The following is a 19,761-nucleotide window of genomic DNA, read 5'->3' as shown; positions in this document are numbered from 1 at the left end:
CCGTGCCCCACTGCCCCGTCTCACAGCCCATGCTCAGAACTCCAAGTCATAACACACACAGTCTCTCTAGTTAAATAACAGGGTTTGTGAGCAGGTAGAAACGGGATTCCTGGGAGGTGCCAAACCACCACCTGCGTTTCCTGCTGCAAGAAAGAAAAGTGTATGCATACACCAACGTCTCCAGAAAGCTTGAATGGAAAACCCTTTCGTGTCAGAAGTTTATTTTTATTGGTAAAATATTAAATAATATACAGAATTAAAAACTGCACTTACACTTCTGAGAAGAAATAATTCTTGGACAAATTATATACTTGTTCCTGAGATTCCCTACATTTATTCCAGTAGCTGTGCACTCAAGACAGTACAAACCTTTATAATATAATCCTTTTCACAAAGTATTACAAAGTTTCTGCAGCTTCTTTTATTTATACACACACGCACACACGGACTCCCACTCTCACATGGCTGTACAACACTCACACAGGTACAGAGCACACACATACAGATGTGCAACCATATGTATGCATGTATGCTAAGAAGAAAATAAACGTAACAACAAGTCCCATAGTTCAGTCTATAGCGGCAAAACTCTTTTAGCTGGGGGATACAGGTTTACATTAGGGTTGCTCACATGCACCACTGTCAAGGGGATTGTTTCTGAACTCCTTTTATAATAGCACCTTCCAATGAGCACATAAAGAAGTGGGACAATTCCCAGTGTCTTCTCTGGCTTTTCGAGTAAACTGGGATGCCATATTTTTAATTTTTTTTTTTTTTTTTAATTTAAGATTCCTCAATTTTAGCTCAGAAGATCTATCACAGAACTGAAAATTCTTTACCTGGGAGAAAAAAGGGGTCATTTCCCCGGTTAATTGCCCAGCTGTCGTCAGGCAAAGAGCACTGAGGAGGGCAGAGTGCAGCTCCGGAGCAGCCAGGGAAGATGCGGTGACAAAGGGGTCACACCCGCAGCCCGAAGCTCCGCTCCCCGGCCGGGCCGGGCCGTGCCCGGGTCCCGCTGCTCAGCACGGCCCCCGTGAGCAGCAGGAGCCGAGCCCCCAGGGGAGGTTCCCAGAATTTGGCCCAAGGAGTGAGACCCAGCAGGCACCACCATAGTCGCCCACCGAATGCATTGTTCTTCTTCACCTCAAACACCAGGGGCTGGGCAATGATTTTGGCAATCAATCAGAAGGGAATAGAGCCTCCTCGCCTTTGTTATTACTACAAAGAAATCTCTTAAATACAAATTTAAAAGATGTAAGTGCCTACTGTGCATGCGCAGGAACTGCCTTTCCAAGAAACCTCAATGGGATTTCATTCCTTTTTTATTATGTACCTAAATACATATTTACAGAACAGCGGCTTCAGTCTACTGGGGGGCAGGAGGGAAGGCAATAAAAATACACTATATATAAATATGTATGATATGTAAAACAAGTCCTGTCTAAACTTATATAAGACAAGGACAACTCTAAAGAAGCTTTTCTGGTCTCTCAGGTAGATAAAGGACACGCGTCCTGTAATTCTTATGCGGGCAAATCTCTCCCATTAGAGTAAACGGCAGTTTTGCCCTAGCTAAGAGATTAGGCCTAATCCAAAATCCATCCTCAAAATCAACAGGAGTCTCCACTGAATGGGTTTTGGATCAAACCAAAAGATCTTTTTATTTTTTGTCATTTTTAATAAACATCAATATTAAGTGCTTTTTCTTAAAAAAGAAAGCTGCAATTAGCAGACAAGAGGAAGGAAGAGTCAAGAACAGGTATGTCCTTAGTTCTGGATGTGGATGTGTTTCAATGCCAACAATAAGCAGGAGGTAAATTATGGGCTTTAGCCTTAATTTACAGTTTCTCATATTTTGTCAATCAAAATCAGTTTACTTGAACCATATCTTTAAATGCATTTAGAGTAGAGCATTTTGTTTCACTGACTTGTGTGGACTGAGGAAGGAACACAGAAACCACTGTACATTAATAAGATGTCAGGGTAAGTATTGCACTTGAACAGAAAAATAACCCAAAACCGTGGTTTTGTTGGTGACTTTTGTTTTTAGAATTAATATAAGCAAATCATCCATGTCTGCAATGATCATGTTTAGAAAGCAGAATCCAAGAATGAAGCATAAGAAGCAAATTTGGGGCTGGTAACCCCCACCCTGGAATACAACAGTAGTAAAACTTTTTTTAAAGCATTTTCTTCCAACAGGAAAAAAAAATTATATGACCTTTTTTTTTTTTTTTTACTTTACAATTTTAAATCTTTCTAAACATTTGCATTAAAAGTTTCCAGTTTCTCATAAAAAGATATACATTTTAGGAAAAAAAAACCAAACCAAAACAACCAGAAAATAAAACCAACTAAAAAGGAAGGCAAATATACAGTATTATAATTACATCACTTTAGAGTCATCTCAAAGGTACCCTAGATCTTTAAAGTGTTACAAAGAGTACGTACCTTAATTTTTTTTCTCAAATCAACTTTTTTTTCTTTTTTCCTGTTTTTAATAAAAAACTACACTTGAGTACAAAAATATGTAAACAGACTGTACAGCCAATGAACAAAAAAAAACCCAAAAAACAACCCCCCAAAACCCCTAGACAGCCCAAAGCTACAGGAGATAAGAGCAGGCCCAGACTTAAAGCTCCAAGAAGGAAAAGGGGGAAAGAGAAAAGCACAGAAAGCCAGAGGAGACTGCTACCTGGTGAGGAAGTGAATGTGTTCAAGCTCTGAGGACACTTGACAATTTGTCAAATAATTGATCACAGTTTCAGAATCTGAATGACTACAAAAACAACCAAAAAAAGTCCTTCCCTTGTTACAGTGTGTTCAGGAATGAACATCCATTTCCAGTAAGCAATGTCAAATCCCAGTAAGTGCATAGTAGGGATTCAGTGACCTCCACCCCTGCAAGAAGCTTTTCTTACTCGATGTCACTTGAGGTAAAACTAAATGGCCCGATTTACTGCAAACTGGCCCCGTTGTGCCTGTAAGGAGCCGTGCTCCCCCCATGCCTTGCGGGAGGCATCCGTCCTTTATCCAGCCTGGTGATACAGAGCAGAGGCTGCTGGTACCCAGGGATTAAGGCTGCTACACAAAATAAGGGAAGGCGCCTTCAGCGCTGCAACTGAGGCCTGCCCAGAGCTGCTGTGCTGCACCCACTGGCCCTGATCTCACAGGGAACGGGAGAGACCAAACACACGGTCAGCTGCAAAGCTCCTGTGCACTTCCAGATCCAGCCGAAGGGATGGCACGAGGCTGATGGTGCTCAAATGCTTTCCTGGGCTGCAGTGCAGTCACCTAAACCAACACTTGCTGTGGGAAGGAAGCATTGGCCCCAGCTTTGGGCCGGGCTGCTCCCTTTCTCCCAACAGGGTCCACGTAGTACCAGTCCCTCTCAAGACATGATCTGATTCTTCATTGTCATTCACTCTGGTGAAATACTTCACGTACGGCCAGTCAAAATATCACAGTTTTTTTGTTTTGTTTTCTTTTTGCAACTGTAAAAAATATTAGGTTTACTACAACAATGCAGGTCTCTGTTGAAAAGGTCGTTTCTGTCCACTGATTAATTAGGCCCCAAGATGAAAAGGAGAAGTTTGTACTGAAGGAGAGAGCATGGGAAGCTATCTTCAAAGATGAGGACCCAAGTGAGCATACTGATAACCACCTTTCCAAAGGCTGGAAGCGAACAGGAACCAGGAATCTGCACGATCAACTGGGAAGGTAGGTGAATTAAACAGAGACTGGTTTTATTGTTTTCTTGGCCTGTTAAGCACACAGCATGGCAAAGCCTGAGCCCACACCTCCTCCTGACGGTCCTCTGCTCATTTCAGAGCCAGGTAGGAGAAGGACTCAACCCACCCTTTCAGGTGTAGGAGGTCAAATTGGAAACTAAGTTGGGAACCAGTGATGTTCTCCTTTGCTTATACCTCAGAACACATCAATGGGATAAAAGGGAATCTATTTACTACAAAGAAAATTCTAGCTCTTTTCTACCTAGTTGCTCCCCTCACCACCCCTCTGTGGCTGCCGTGGCCTGGGCCCAGCAGAGCGGTGCTAAGGGGGTGGCTCTGGGCTGTTGCTGGACTCAGGGTCTGCCCAAAGCCCGCTGGCCCAGCCACCTTGCCCATGGTGGCCCTCCTGCCTTGGCTGTGCTGGCACACTCAGCTCTGCAGCCCCGCAGTGGGAACCAGGCACCAACCCACTGAGAAAGTCCCAGAACCAGCACTGTGCTCGTCACCACAGTGTTCCAGCTCATGAACCCCCTGAACACCTACTGATGGGCTTCTCTCGTCTCTGTGCCAGTTCCTGAGGTGGCAGCAGCATGACAGGCAAACTTGCAAACCACTTCCAAAGGACTTGCAACATTTGTTTTTCCAGGTTGAAGCAAGTGCTTTAAAGTCTGCTCCCATTCCTAAGTGGGAACTTTAAAGCAGAGCAAAGTCCATTTCCAAGGGTGCTTTACTTAAAGCGCTGAGAGGGAGAAAACAGGAGACGCTTCTCTGGCTCTCCATAGGGCACGGTGCAGCTGGGGGCTCCCGCGGCAAGTCTTGGCATTGCACTGGGAATGCCGTGCTCCCTGGGACCAGCTACAGACCAGCTCTGGCTGGATAGCTGGAATGCACTTGGCTAGGGTAATTTTCAGCCCTTCCCACTCCTAAAAGCCAGCTGACTCCAGAAAATCTCACAGCAAAGTACCAACAAGGTCCTCTCTCTGGGTCAAGCTGCCAAGGAGGGTGCTAAGCAGGAGAAGGGATGTTTCCTTTGGGTTGGATTTCGTCGTGCATTCTGAAAGGGTCTGGTAGGATATCATGAACGACATCAAGATCTCCCAAAATGCATTTGGAAAAGGCACATATACAATAAAGCATATATCTAACTACACAATACCATATATATATATAAATATACTTTCTCAAGCTCTCCAGCTGTCCCAGACCACATTTTTGTTTTTAAATGCTACTAAGCCAAGCTAAGAGGTGAATTACTAGCAGAAAAGCCAATTTCATCACTCTTTCCTAAAATCCCACACTAACTTTAGGTGACTCTGGCAGCCTCCCTCCTCCCCCCTCATTACATTATAAAGCACAGCAAGAGTTAAGGAAAGGAATTAGTCCAGTGAAGGAACTGTATTACTGTAGCTCCTGCCCTTGGCTGAAATAAGCACCTTTGCTGCAATTATCTCCAAAGATCCTTTCTAGAGGAAGAAGTGTCTGTTGTCTGGCTTCTTTCAAATCAGAACAAGCTAGCTCAGGACCTGGGAAAGAGTAATAATGTCCCATGAAAGCCCAGCTTTGAAGGGTTGGGTTTCATTACTGACCTCCTGCCTGACAGCACAAATTTAGGGAAGCCCTTGTAAACAGAAAGAAATTTGGAAACTCTGGCAATTGAGAATTTCTTCACCTTGCAGTAAAAATACTTTAGGTCCACTGGCTACTTTGTGAACTGGGTCCTCACATTGTAGAAACCAGTACCACTAAACATCAGGCCAATTAACCCATTTAGAATCTTCCCCTCTACTACAGACCACTACAGGTTAATGCCTAGACACCTTTCACATCACATCACAGATGAAAGCACTTTTTAAGGAGAATAAAATTGTTTTAATCCCATAAGTTACTGAGTAAAGAGCAGGCTTTACTGAAAAATGCAATATATTTTGATGTGCACTCCTAACTGATTACAAAGAGAGGTGGCTGTAAAATTCATCAGTCTTAACTGCAGATATATAGATAATGCCCTTTGCTCCAAGGATATGGATCACACCAAGAGCAGAATAAGCAGTCACACTTCTATTTTAATTAATAGGCTTCTAATCCTCTAAACTGAGTCAGAATATTGCCATTTTTGACGTAAAAGAAGCAAAAGGGTTTACTGGCAGGGATGTGCACAGAAATGGTTTCTTTTTTTTTTTTTTTTCTTTTTAATGAAAATGGGGAATGCTCACAGGAAGCCAATTCTAAATTTGCAAATGCATGTCTCTAACCGGAAACCTGATTCCAAGAATTTCAGAAGAGTGCAATAAAAATCAGCCAGGTTCAATTTCCAGCAGCAAATACTCAGAACAAACAGATTTGGAGGCCAAGGATTAGCTACCGAAATTCCTAGTACACTATGAATGACTAATGAACTCGACGAAACTCAAGAGCTTTTCTTAGAAATCCACTTCTTGCAGAGAGCAAGCAAGAAAAAACACCCAAAGAAATCTCTGCTGCCCCATTTTGCTCACTTTTGTGAAGGGACAAACTGCATTACATAAATCTCTCTAATATTTTTCACTAGGAATTGAATTCTAAAGTACATGTTAATCCAAAATTTTGTTCAAAATTTGAACTAGAATTTAATCTTTCTTCTTTTCCTAACTTTAGGATGAACATCTTCAGTGAATGTTTAGAAAAGGACATGGATAATAAAAATTAATGTAACCCCTCAAGTTTCTTCCTCTCCAAAAAATGTAGTTTCCATAAGATAACTCCCCAGTGCCTCCCCAGTCCCTGTGCCTGTGACACCAGGACATACAGATCTCACCTGCTACCATTAGATCAAGACGCTGGATTTAACTGAAGCCAGGTCCAAAATCAGTGGGCCTCCCCATCTGATCCGTTAAACATCTACAGAATACACCCTACCGAAGGTATCAGTGAGTCATCCGTGAACCGAAGGGTACACTAACGAACTGCAGATATAATTGCAGCCAACTGATTTGTGGATACACAAGAGATTCTCTACCTTTCCCGTATTCTGGTGCTTTCCCAAACAAAGGCAGAAATTTTAAACGCTTTTTCCCTAGTGCTAACTATTCCAAGAAACCACAGCCCATGTTTTTTCACTGACCACAGAGGGGAGAACGGAGTGTTGCCCCCAGAGACTGAACGGATTTGCCGGCAACCTTTTCTCTGGCTTGAGCACGTGTTTTTCTGGAGGCCCAGGCAAGCCCAGCAACCCTGAGGCCCAAGAACCATTCCCTCTCCACTGTGTTCTTAAAAGACCTTTCCTGCCTCAGCAAATCACAACCACTGTTTTCTTTCTTTTCTGAATTTCCAGGCACATCCTGACACAAAGCATGGCTGGCCGCCTCCTAAGCCCACCTCCCTAACTGCAGAGAATCAGCCACACGGAATAAAAGCGATGCCCTCCAGCACCTCCCTGCTTTTCTCCTGCACAAACTCCTTTGACTGCACCAGACACAAGACAATGAGAATGGTCCGGAGGACAGCACTGGTTCATTTGCCCCAGTTTCCTCTACATGAGGGTGAAGAAAGAAGGAGGGGGAGGAACCCAACGACATTAAGAACAATGTTGGGAATAGATCTTTAAATCTGTCTCTCCAAAGCCTGCATATTCCCAGCCTTGATAGGTCTCACATTACACAAGATGACATTTCTCTCCATATTGTATTATAATTAATAGGCTACTGCAAGACTTTACCAGCTCCTACTTAATAGCATTGCAGTGCTGGGAAGCAGTCGTCAGGTAATCTGGCCATGATCTACTGTATTCTTTCTAAACACAGGTTCTAGCTGCCAAGAATGTCACCATAAAAAGATTTCAATCAATACCACTCAGCTCCTACTTTCAAATGCTCCAGGTCTAGGAAGAGAAGAAGAAAAAAACCCAGTACCCTCAAAACGAACAGCAAACTGGCATATGCATCAAGTGCACAGATTGGAGAGAGCAGATGGGAATTCATTATGGCCTGATCTTGCTCTCTCTTTTATACTTTAGTAACTTTATCCTTTGGAAAAGGTCTCCCCGAGCGCATGGAGACCATGCGTGCGGAGGGGGTTAAACCCATGCAGATCTTTCCATTCTCAAGCTGTGCTCTTGTTGCCAAACAACAACATTTCAATTGTGATTGGTACAAACAGTTGGGTTTCAATGGCAATCTGTCCTGTAGGTTTAAGCCCAGTTTTTACTGATGCAACTTGCTGGGTGGTTGCTGGCTTTGTTATTTACTGAGAGAGAGAGAAAGGAAACAAAACAGTTCAGTGGATTTGTTTTCTTGTCCAGTCTGTAGGTCAAGGACTCTCTCTGGAGTGTGTTTCTCCATTTGCTTTTCCTACAGGGAAATTAATAAATTAGGAATAAAAATGAAATCTTCCAAGTCCAAATCAATACACAGCACTTACATCTCCACTTATCACTTTCTGAAGAAGTAGAGAAGGTCGTATGTGACCTGTTGGTTTGCTGGGCTTCTGTGCTTGCCATGAGCCAAGGCTATCCAGCAAAACCTGCTAACACTTCCACCCCTAAATTAAGCAGAATTGATGACTTACAAACAAAAGGACATCAGTGGTTCAGCAAATTAGCAAGTAAGATGTCAACAAGAGAAAAAACAGTCAAGGTTCAGATCCTGATGTAGCTGAAGTAGTTGGGGCAGTTCCATTAAATTCAATGGAGCCAAGAGGGTTAATGCTGGCCAAGGATCTGGCTCCTAATACTTTCCCAGCTGCAAGTCTTAGTTTAGGCTGTTGCCAAGAGGTTAACACTGTGATAGTAGAATGAGAAAGTATTTACATAATTATATATCTATATATACCTATATTTGCTACTAGTACTTTTGTCATTTTTAAATCGGTAATTTTAAACCAAAAGTATTTCAGAAGAGCAGCAGAACCTCTTGAGTAAACTACAGACTCTCACCCACTCCTAGGCCACTTATTGTCCTAGAAGCAAGATTAAATGTTATTTCTAAATGCTCTTTCTTAAAACTTAGGGTACAACTAAAGAAATAAGGCCCACAAGGGTCTCTAAGAAGCCAGTGAGACAACACATAGGCATGGAGTAACAGAATATCAACAATTCTAAAAGAAGGTGCTTCATAAGTTAAGGAAAATAAAAACACAAAGCCTCAGACTTACCACAGAAGGCCCTCAGACTTATGAAACTAAATGCTGTAATGTGGTACAGTGTTAAGACATACATATCTTTTTTTTTTTTTTAATTTATTTACATTCTAGAGGGGCAATACACACTGAACCCAGGAAAACACCTCACCCTTGAAAGTAATTTTGAAAAGAATATTGACTTTGATTCATGCTCCTAACTCCCTAACAGTTTTTCTTTAAAAATAATTGTTCATTCTGCTGAACAATGTTCCCCCCCTTTCCTCCAGCCACCGAAAGCTCGCACTGTATCTACACATCAGAAAAAGGCTCTCCTCTGAAATGTTTCTACCTATTCCTCTGAAATTGTAAATGAGTGGCATCTTGTTGGGACTTGAAAGCACCTGACAGGGTTGAGCGATATCCCAAAAGAGGACACGGTGTACAACTGAGACGGACACAGACTGCCTTCCAATTCCCACAGAAAGAAAGGCAGGTCACTCCCCAAAAAGTGATGGCCACAACAAAACCCTCTTTTATCCATTCCCTTCCTTCTTTCCACTCTTAAGCTGGGCAGAGCAAATGAGGTTGGGTCCACAAAAAATAAGGTTAATAATAATAATTAAACAACAGCAACAACAACAACAGCAACAACAACAAAATAGGCGTCTCAATGTCTGAGGAAAAGTGGGATTGTAAGTGCAGTATTTCTTCATGTGCAGTTCTTCTACTTCATACGAGTCCCCTTTGGATGAGAAGGCCTAGCGGAATGTGTGCTCCCCCCGGACTATGTGCGACGAGAACTCATAGCGGTCCTGGCTCCGGTAGCCACAGATGTTGCACTCCAGCGGGTCCCGGTAGCCATGGCAGCCCATGTGGATGGTGTACATGACATGGTCCAGGAAGAGGACGCGACAGTGCTCGCACTTGAAAGCCCTAATCTGCTCCCCTTCTCCATTGATCACCTTGTACATATCCTTTAAAGAGCCCTTAGAAGCTTTTGTGACATCCAAAGGCTTGGCCTCCTCCTTCACATAAGCCGGGTTTGGCTTTATCTTGGGGGTTAAGGCAGCGTTTCCTGGGTAGGACTGGCGGTCGTCGTGGCTGCTGTCTGAGTCAGTAGAATCCAGGCAGCTATTGCTGGGGGAGCCCTCTCTATCCTGGATTCGACTCTTTGGTCTGATGAGGGAGATGGGGCCATCCATGTTGTTCTCGTGGCTGTCGGCTGTTTCCCTGCTGATAGGCCTCTCTATCCTGCTGGGATGATAGACCTGAGCGTAAGCTGAGCTGATGACCGGGGCCACCTCTGCAATTGTGCTCGGTGTGTGCTGCATCAGGGGGTGAAGTGCCTCAGCTCCAAGGTAGGTGATTGCATTGGTGATGGCTTGGTCCATCATGTGAGACTGCATCAGCTCAGCCTCCTTCTCATAGTTTAGGTTCATATCAAAGGAGATATCTGGATAGCCAAATCTCATGAACTTTTCACCTAAGAGATAAGAGCAAATGCATGAGCAAAATCAACATAATCACCGCAGTGTTTCACTGTAAAAGGGGTGGGGAGGGAAAGAAAGCCCCTGACTTGGGGTGAAATTATTCCAGAGTCTAAAGTTAATCTCCTTCTACCTTTTTACTGACGTCCGATAAAGTTCCTGTCCTGAGATGGGTAAAATGGTAACCTCACCAAGAGCTTTCTTTCTGTTTTTTTTTTACTTACTCCAGGTGAAACATGTGGCTGCAGTAACTTCCAGAGCAATTCCAAACTTTCCACTGGGCCTGACTGTGCCCATACTTCAAGTTTGGAAATACATGTTAACTGGTAGATAATGGATTGAAATATTGAGGTCACTAAAGTTTGGACAGAGTATGTCATTGGACATACTCTCCTCAAAATTCAAGGGACCATTTCACATGTCCCCCACAATCTGAGGTGCCTCACACCTACCTTACAACAGGGCTGCACAGTGAGAAACCTAAACAACAGGTACAGGGGGCTTGTTACAGTGGTACCTTTAGAGCCACAATATGTAAATCCTTTAACCAGCAGGAAAAACCCCAAACATTAAATAACAGCATGTGGCAAAGAATGAAGAATGAAGGCATTTACAGGAGCAGTGGAGGCTGACCTTTGCAGTTTCCCCCCCTCAAAATAAAAGATTCTATCCTTTTTGGACTGAGAAAAAAAGACATACACACACCCCTCCCTTCCCAGTGTCTACTTAGGCAAGAAAACAAATAGAGAAACCATGTGTATAGCTTAGTTTCACTTGGGAGAAGGCAGAAGCACCTTTCACTGACACGGGATAAATAAATATATAATGATGCTGAAGCTGGCTGATTCATCACTGTGTGAATCCAAACTCACATCCTTGTAACATTTTTACATCAATGGCGTGACAGATGTGAAAAAGCAGAACCACATGCTGGTACATTATGGCAGTCACAGGGCATGTTGTGCATCACGGCTCTCCTTGGAGGTGAACAAATTGACCACTGCTTACACCAGGGCTCAGCTCAGCAGCACTGCTTTTCCAGTGATGGTTTTGGAGTATTAGGACAAGTCAAGCTCATGGAATAACTTCTTTTTAAACAGGAAAGGTTATATGCATATGATACAAGATACACATGCTGCTATGTGTTCACACATGCAATTAGCTAGTTGTTGATAGCTAACTTTTAGAGCTGATTTTATGAAGTCTGATAAATAATTTTGGTTGGTTTTCATTGTCTTTGCTACTTCACTTCCTTGTTGCATAAAACCAGACTTTTTTCCAGTAGGATACGTTAAATTCAAGGAGTCACTACTTACAAGTGGTTTGGCTACTCAAGAATTAAATTACTCAAGAATCTTCTTCTATCACCTTTTGCCAAAATTGCTTGGAACACAATGTGTATAAACCACTATAAGAAACAGAACTGCAATCCCAGATCTCTTCCAAACTGCATTAGTACATTTCAACACAGCTATCACTCAGCATTTTATTTTTGACTATAATAGTTCATTCTACTTAGTGTGACTTATTCTAAAGTGATGCATAGAGAACAACCATGTTATCCTTAGAGATGATGCATCACTTCTGCTGGGGAACGTAGCCCTGATTAGCAAGGTAATTAAATGTAAGTTTAAAGTGAAGCACATGAATATTCCTACTGTCTTCAGCAATACTGTTCACATGGCTGGACACCCTACCATGTTTGTGTACCTCATGCTGTGTACTCAACGCTGGTCCAGTAATCTAACGTGACCTGTGGATGAATCTTGCCATCAAACATCCTTTTTTCAGTGTTTTGCTGTGGTCTGGCAGTCTGTGATGGCTGTGCTGCCACAGACAGGATGGACAGCTTTGTAACAGGATGTGGCTCCAGCCTCCCATGAAAGAGAGCAGCTCCTTCCCAAGTGGGGGCAAAGTGGGACTGGAGGACAGCTCCAGGAGGCAAGTGTGTCTGGTGCCCACTGGTGCCTGTCACCTGCTCTGGCCACCTGTGTTGTTCTTGTGTTTGGATAAAGAAATGGATCTGGTGATGGTCTGATCCAGCTGCCAAACACACTGTCAGTCCTTTGTAGGCTTTATAGATCAAGAAATATTACCCATGCTTTATGGGCTACTTGGATAAATGATGCAAACCTTATTTTGATTCCTTTCATCATCCATGTTTAGTTACTCCAGCACAGACAGCAAAGAAAGCTGTAAATTGCCAGTGACCTGAATTATTTATTCCTTTAATTATGAACCAGTTCCAAAGATGTCAGAGCCTGAGAAATGGAGGGTGACATAAAAAAGTAAAATAAATGATAACATGGGAGGGAGAGGGCGTAAAACACAGAGCTCAGAAGTAACCAATAAACAGTCCAATAGACCAGTACAACGTGGTTTCCAAATTAAATTCCTCTTTAGCCAATTCTACTTAAAACCAGCTAATCATACCAATCATTCTGAATTTTTATTTAAACTATGCTCCAATTCTATTTATCCTTGCCCTACATTAGTGAAGTAGAAGAAAAAACATTCTCCTCTCTGGCCATATGACATTCAAATAAACCCCGAAACAGGTATTTGAAGCTAGATCAAAGCACACAGACACAGCTGTCCTGCGATACCTGTAGTCCATCTCATCAAGTATCTAAAGCAGCTGCAATGCTGGACACTTGGGAGAAAGCTGCAAGAAATCTTGGAGAAAGCCGTTTCAGCATTTCCCCCTGGGGAAGTTTCTCCCTGACCCCCATTAACCAGAAGCTGACTGTAATTTGGCAGCCGGCTGATCTTCATCTGTTCTGAGACGCCCGTGTATTTTTAATTCTTACTCTAACAACCATGGTCTTATCGTAAGCCACATAAATGTCTCCTTTTGCATCCTGCCAGTTCTTAACCTCAGTGACATTCTAAGAGTAAGCTCCAAATTCCAGCTGAAAATACGTGAATCTGCTTCTACGTGACCAGCCTGAAGACAGCTGCTTTTAATTTAACTGGTGTCTGCCTCTCTCTTATTGAACAAGGGGCAAAAAGAAGTACTCACACTCCTGCACATCACAAATTGTACTTTCTGTCTCCACTATTTAAACTGGTTTGCTAAGAGTAGTACCTCAATATATAACCAAATCTCTCACGTAGAAATGAATTCATTCTATTTGCTGTACACTGCCCTCCTTTCCTCCTGAAAATTCAGCCAGAGAGCCTGTGGTCCATAACCACGGTCCCTTGGAGATTGTTGATCAGAAAGAGCAGTAAAGCATTGATAGATGTAGCATGCAAAGATTTTAGCTTATGCTTACATGACCTTCTCATAAACACCATTAAGTTGTTTTGGATAGGTGCCACGCTTGCAGTATACACAGGAAAATTTCCTGCAAGCAAGAGAACCATTACACATTCTTCCTGATAGAGTTGAACAATATTTAATTGGGGAGAAAAAGGGAAGAAAAGTGAGGTCATGGTGAAGGAGGGAAAAAAAAAAAAAAAAGAAAGGCAGCCAAGTGAAGACTGTTGTTATTCTAAACACTGTGATGCCACTAAAGATCAGAAAAGTAAGATACGGTAAATATGAAAGGGGGTATTTTTTTTCCTACATATGGATAATGACATGTTACACCTATAGAAAAAACCAGATTTATCTAACAACAAAATAGTCTAACCTGCTGAAGAGAATAATAATGTGGTACAGCATCTCTCAGGCAAGAATTTCCAATCAGTAAATTTACCTCTGAACACAAGAACAACATATGGTCAATGGTGCGTGAGTGGACAAGTAAAAATCACCTTTCTGGTCTAAAACTATAACAATGTAGGAAATACTGATGTCTCCCAGCGTTCCCCACGTGGGATGCATCATGGCTGGCCTAACCTTGGCTCAGCACTGGTATTTGGGAATGGTCAGGTGACCAAGAGCAGCCAGGTCAGTGTGTCAGTCCCCCCAGGTGAGCTGCTGCACACTGCTGGCCCCCTGCTATTCCAAACCATGTAGGTTACTTACAGCCACCTTCAGGGGTGATTTAACAAATCCATCTGAATCTGCATTTAGCTGAGGGGCAACAACTTTTCTAAATGGCTGTGCTAATTGCTTACAGTCCTCTGATCCTCTCTGTAAATGTCCTTAGTGTGGGCAGAATGAGACACCCTTAAGTTCTGTGTGACTGCCCTTCCAGGGAGTGAGCATGGAAAATGCCTATTACGTGACTGCACAGTCTGACACCCCAAACAATTCTCTGTTCCAGCTTCCCTCCTGAGAAGTTCTGCATTGCTTCAGTAGCAGTAAAAAGCCGTTTATAGTTACAGCTCAAACCAAGTAAAATTCTCCATACTGTCACCTGTTATAAGCGGAATAATTTTAATGTGTCAAAACTCAAAGCAAAATATGAATTCTTGACCTAGGATTCTAAATCTAGTAACCAAAAGCCACCCAACACTGTTTCATATTCATGCATTAATAAGTTTACTGTGTGCAAGGTGCTGCACTTGGAGCAAGAACTTCTTCCAACACAAGGGATGTGATTTACTTCCTCATGCCAGTATTATCAGACCAGTTGTTGCCAAGTGTCAGAAATTTAATACAAATTAGAAGTCTTGAGATACTTGTTGTTTGTTTTTTTTAACACATATGGAGACAGATAATTATACGAGAGTCTTAGCTTGTTTTTGTTTTTGTTTTTCTGGAGCAAGGAGAGGGAAGATGACAAGTCTAAATCTCAAAAGGGCTAGAGAAAAGTTTAAGAAAAACCACAAAAAACCCCACCATTAAGTAAAAAGCTCAAGGTTTTCTAAGGCATTTACATGGCAGTGGACTTCACTTTTGAATTCTCTGGATTGGTAAAATGAACTCAATAATTATCATGATTTCTTGCTGTGATTTAACCACCTCCATTGTTGTATCAGAATCAAGTTGTGAGAGTGCTACTTCTCCCCTTGTTCTTCTGGCTGTTACAATAGCATGTTACCTATACCCATGCACTAAAAAGAATAAAAGGCTCATTTCCAGCTTACCCACAAACTTCTGTGGGGTGGAGCTTTTACGCTTTCCCATGTTGCTTGTCAGCTTCTCTATAACAGCAGGTCTCTCAAAAGGCACCACAGAAATATTGTTGTCCATCACAGGCTCTTGCTCCTTACAATCTTCCAGAGCAGGTACTACATAAAACCAAAAAATGGTTATCAGACAGGTCTGGTCTACACTTCACAGACAACACAAATCATTTGAGCCCTGCTGACTGTGCAACAAAGTACATAAAGCAAGGTGTGAGAACACAACATAAAGCAAGGTGTGAGAACGCTTTGGGCATCAAGACAGCAATCACCTGTAAGCAGAGCCACATTCACAAAACATCTCTCCTCAGGAACATCTTATTTAGCAGAAACCAATTTTAAGCATTTATAAAAGGACTTGTTTTGTTCTGGACACTCAAGATCACCAGCGAGGAGGGGACACTTTTGAAACTCACTCTGTAGGTGATATTTTGTGTTATTCTCTCTTCAATACGGTCACCTGTCACCAATGTAAATCTTTAGTTACCGTTCTTTGTGTATTCCCTTCACACTTATCATACAGCATAATTACTCTTAGTATATTTTTGCACTAATCTCAATGATTAAAAATCACACAAGGCATTGATGAGTTGTGTTTGCTGGGCCTGGCTGTGTGTTCCATGAGACAAAGGGTTCTCAAATGAAGGATCAGTTTGCTAAAGCGTATTTCCTCTCTTCACACTGTAATGAGACTGTAAAATCAACAGACACTATACTGGAATTACAGGATTAACATCACGTGGAAATTCCCTTCAGAATCAGACACAGAAACTACCCATTTTTTTGATTAATATTTTATCCCCTCAAGCACAGATCTAACAGTCTGCGAACAGAGGTTTTCTGCAACTTACTTCACATCATTGGGATCAGCAGGGAGCATTCCTGTGCTAACTACATCAGGGGAATGCTCATACACTGTATTTGAGACAAAACCAAAAAACCAGTAACTTCTTCTGTCTTTACTCATTTCACTCCTTGTCATTTGTTGGTTTAGGGAATAAGGTGCTACAGCTCAAATGTAGGAATTGCACAGGCTTCTGACCAGGGTAGTGAGCCACTTGCACAGGAGTTTATGTCACTTGCTGATATAGCCATTCTTAAGTACCTACAAATACTTTGGTTTTGTTGAGCATCCTCTTATAATCACCAACAAGGGTCAGCAGTACCAGACTGTGGATCAGGCCTGGAGAGTCCCAGTCATTTGCAATATATATCAAGTGCATAGCTCTGCTCTGCTGCTATGAGTTTGATACCAGGCCTAATTGTCCTGCATTCATCTTTGGAAGGAAGCAAGAAAAACCAGAGCAGGATCAGCCAGTAGTCCATGTGCTAATGGGATGGTTGGAGTATAAAGAATGGATGGCAGAAAAACAGAAACTGCGGTGATCTGGCACAGTTCCTACAGCTTGTAAGCTGAGAGGAACCCATTGTATTCCCTGTCTTAGATCAGCCTCCCAGTGAAGTGCTGGATATTGCAGAGGTGGCAGAGAAGGACTGGCACCCTCATGTTCTGCCAGCCCTCCTCCGGTCTCTCACCATGGCAGCCTTTTGTGTCACAGACACCTTCTCCCAGACAGTGCCATAAATGAACACCACCAGCCCACTTTCCTCCCATGTAACTGCACTACCTTCAGGATCCTGACATGGAATAATCTACCCCCTGTTCCTAAACACAGCTGTTTGCTAGCACATAATATACAAAAAATGGGGTGATAAAAAGCCTTGTCTCTGCCTTCTTTCTAGTAAGGAAGAGCAAATACCAGGCAATTACAAAACAGAGTATCTGCTCAGGTGAACTTCTCAATTCAGACATCCATAATAAGAAAACATGGCAATTTATTCATTTGATTCCATTTGTGCCTCTGCTGCTATGGAAAGCTGAGTACTTTGAGGCTTAGAATCTACCATATGCTATAAAGTGATTTACTCTGCTGCTTTTTTATTTGTACAGGATGCTCCCCCTGAGAAACACAATAGTTTCTCATTTACAAGGCAGTCCTGCTGGCATCACTGAAAGGGAGGGAAAAAAAAGCATAAATATGAAATGAATCTAATGTTGCAACAAAATGGGATGCAGTGTTCAAGTGACCTAATTAATGCCCAGTGTAGACTGGGAGGCTTGGAATACTTTAATAGTTAAGGGTAAAGTTTTAAGGTTAATTAAATACTGTGCTTGGTCAGGAGCTATCTGCACTACTCAAGTATTTACCAAGGAGATTTGGGAAGAAAGGAAAGATTATGTCTGCTGACTTTCACTGGAAACTGGCATCTGACTGTCCTTTTTGGCTTACCCAAGCTCAGTGGATGCATGCGCATGCACGCAACACACCGTGTGAATCCCAGGATGTGACTGCCATGGGCCACATCCACCTGGATGCCACTTGAAGGATTTCCAGCCCCTGGTGCACAGGACACACAAGGCTGGTGGTGTGGTCCTAGCAAGGTGCAGGGGGCTCTCAATCCCTCCTAGGAACACCTGCTCAAGGCATCCTGAAGCAGTTTAAAGCTCCTGATTACTCTGAAAGCCATCTGAATAAGCCCCAAATGTAGTGACATTCGTATGGTCTTACAACAATTAAGTAATAATTAAATAATTCTGCTGCTGGGCATATGTGTGTAAAATTTCCTACACAGAATTTGAAACCTTTCTTCCATGAAAAATGAATAGTGCTAAAAAAGACATCTGCTCTTCTCTAAGTCAGGCAAAAATCCTGCTTGGACTCATTTTAAAACTAAAATCATCAACAAAAAAAGCATTTTCTTTTCTTTCATGCTGAAGGTACTTTTTCCCACCTCAGAATCCAAATCTATAAAGCAGGGCATGGCTCTTTTGCAACAGAATCACTGAACCACACCAATATTTGTGTTATGATGGAAATACGTTACCAGAGTGTGTTTTGTTACGCAGATTTCCTGGGAGAAGGGAAAGAAGGAAATAGTCTAGTTTCTGAAACAATTGAAATGGCAGGCAAAACTGGACCAAACAGATAAGAGGTCACATTTTAGAAACCCAAAGAGTTAAATATCACATTGACAAAGCTAGATAAATTCATTTCCATTTCAATTTAAAAACCACACAAATAAAGGACACATAGCCCACCCTCCACTATTTTTTTTTTTTTTTTTTTTTTTTTTTAGAAAAAACAAAATAAGAAAGGGGAAACCAAATAAATCACACAAAACTACCAGTTCTCAACAATCAGCTGCTCTGTGGTAGACGCTCGTGTACACATTTACTCAGCAGTAAATGCAATTCCTTCTTTGTTGTAGTACATTCTACTTCATTACCTTGGTAGTGAGAGCAACCGAAGAACAGCTGACAGGCTATAACTAGCTCAGATACAGCAACTCATTTTACACTGAGCATTTACAGTCTCAGCTCAGGAATACTTTCTTATTCTAAAAATCAAACTTCCAGCCCAAGAAAAGCCCATACTTGAGTACGTTTCTGTTCAGGGATGTTCTTCATCAGCTATCAGAGTGTGCTCCTGGATTGCCCATGGAAGAGTTCACCATCTCTGACACTGTCAACACTCTCAACTGCAGTTAACACAAAGTGGTGTTTCTGAGCCTAAACTCTCAATTGACAAACTTGGATCGTCTTCAGAACAGTCTTTCTTTTCCTGAAGACACCGGTCTTTCAATCATAGTACTCAAAGTGATTAACTTTTTACTTCTTAATTTGTAGGAAACCACATGAACTATTAAAAAAAGTTTATGCTGTTCCAGTGAGGAAAGAATAGGGGAAAAAAGAGAAGTAAAAAAATTACCCAGTGTGTGTTTTGCTGATAAATATTTTTGTGTGCAGACACCAGACACTGGGCTAAGTCTCAGCTGGTATAAATTAGTATTACTCCATCAACCTCAATTTCCTTTCTGAAGCTCACAATATTGCTATTTAAAAGAAGTGTGTGTGCACAGAGAAATGACAGGAAATATTCCCATGGACCCTGGTGTGAAGTGTCCTGTGGGACCAGCATTTTAACGATGTTTTAAGCAACTATGTAAGAGGGAAAGACACAAGGCCATTGTGTGTTTTATGCGGAGCTGGCCTTTGAGCCTCGCACAGCCTAGGGATAGGCTTCTTTCTCCTTGTCCTGAAAAGAGGACACTTCTCCATTCCCCTGGAAGAATTTCTCTGGACTTTTGGCTTTGTGGCGGTGGAGAAGAAGGCATAACTGGGTATAACCCACAGCTAGCCTTCAACATTTCTCCCTGTTCTTTCCTGCAAAGGTCATGTTCTTGCCATTCAGGGACTGTCCTTTTTGTCACCCCCAACAGACTGCTAGCTAGGAGACTGCAGACTAATTTCTCCTTCCAGAGCCGGTGCTGCTTAGCTGAAAATTTTCAACAGCAAAATCATGGGATCTCTCTTGCAGCATCTGTCCTGCTGAGCAAGGATCAGGAACATGAGGGGCAGCTCAACA

General features: G+C 42.3%; 1 protein-coding gene across 9 annotated transcripts in view; it reads right to left on the bottom strand.

The window, feature by feature from the left end:
- Positions 1-204: 204 nt before the first annotated feature.
- IKZF2 (IKAROS family zinc finger 2) overlaps positions 205-19,761 on the bottom strand; it is a 118,126-nt gene continuing 98,569 nt past the window's right edge. For all 9 annotated transcript variants that reach the window (XM_032114713.1, XM_032114718.1, XM_032114711.1 and 6 more), the window contains 2 exons: positions 15,296-15,439; positions 205-10,308 (listed from right to left, as the gene is read on the bottom strand). In XM_032114713.1, the coding sequence (XP_031970604.1) occupies positions 9,584-10,308; positions 15,296-15,439 (869 nt within the window). In that variant the 3' untranslated portion in view covers positions 205-9,583. The remainder of the gene's footprint in view (positions 10,309-15,295; positions 15,440-19,761) is intronic.

This window comes from Corvus moneduloides, chromosome 7, assembly GCF_009650955.1.
Source record: "Corvus moneduloides isolate bCorMon1 chromosome 7, bCorMon1.pri, whole genome shotgun sequence".
NCBI classification, from domain to species: domain Eukaryota; kingdom Metazoa; phylum Chordata; class Aves; order Passeriformes; family Corvidae; genus Corvus; species Corvus moneduloides.
The sequence above is the reverse complement of the archived record's forward strand: the minus strand, read 5'-3'. Positions and strand labels throughout refer to the sequence as shown.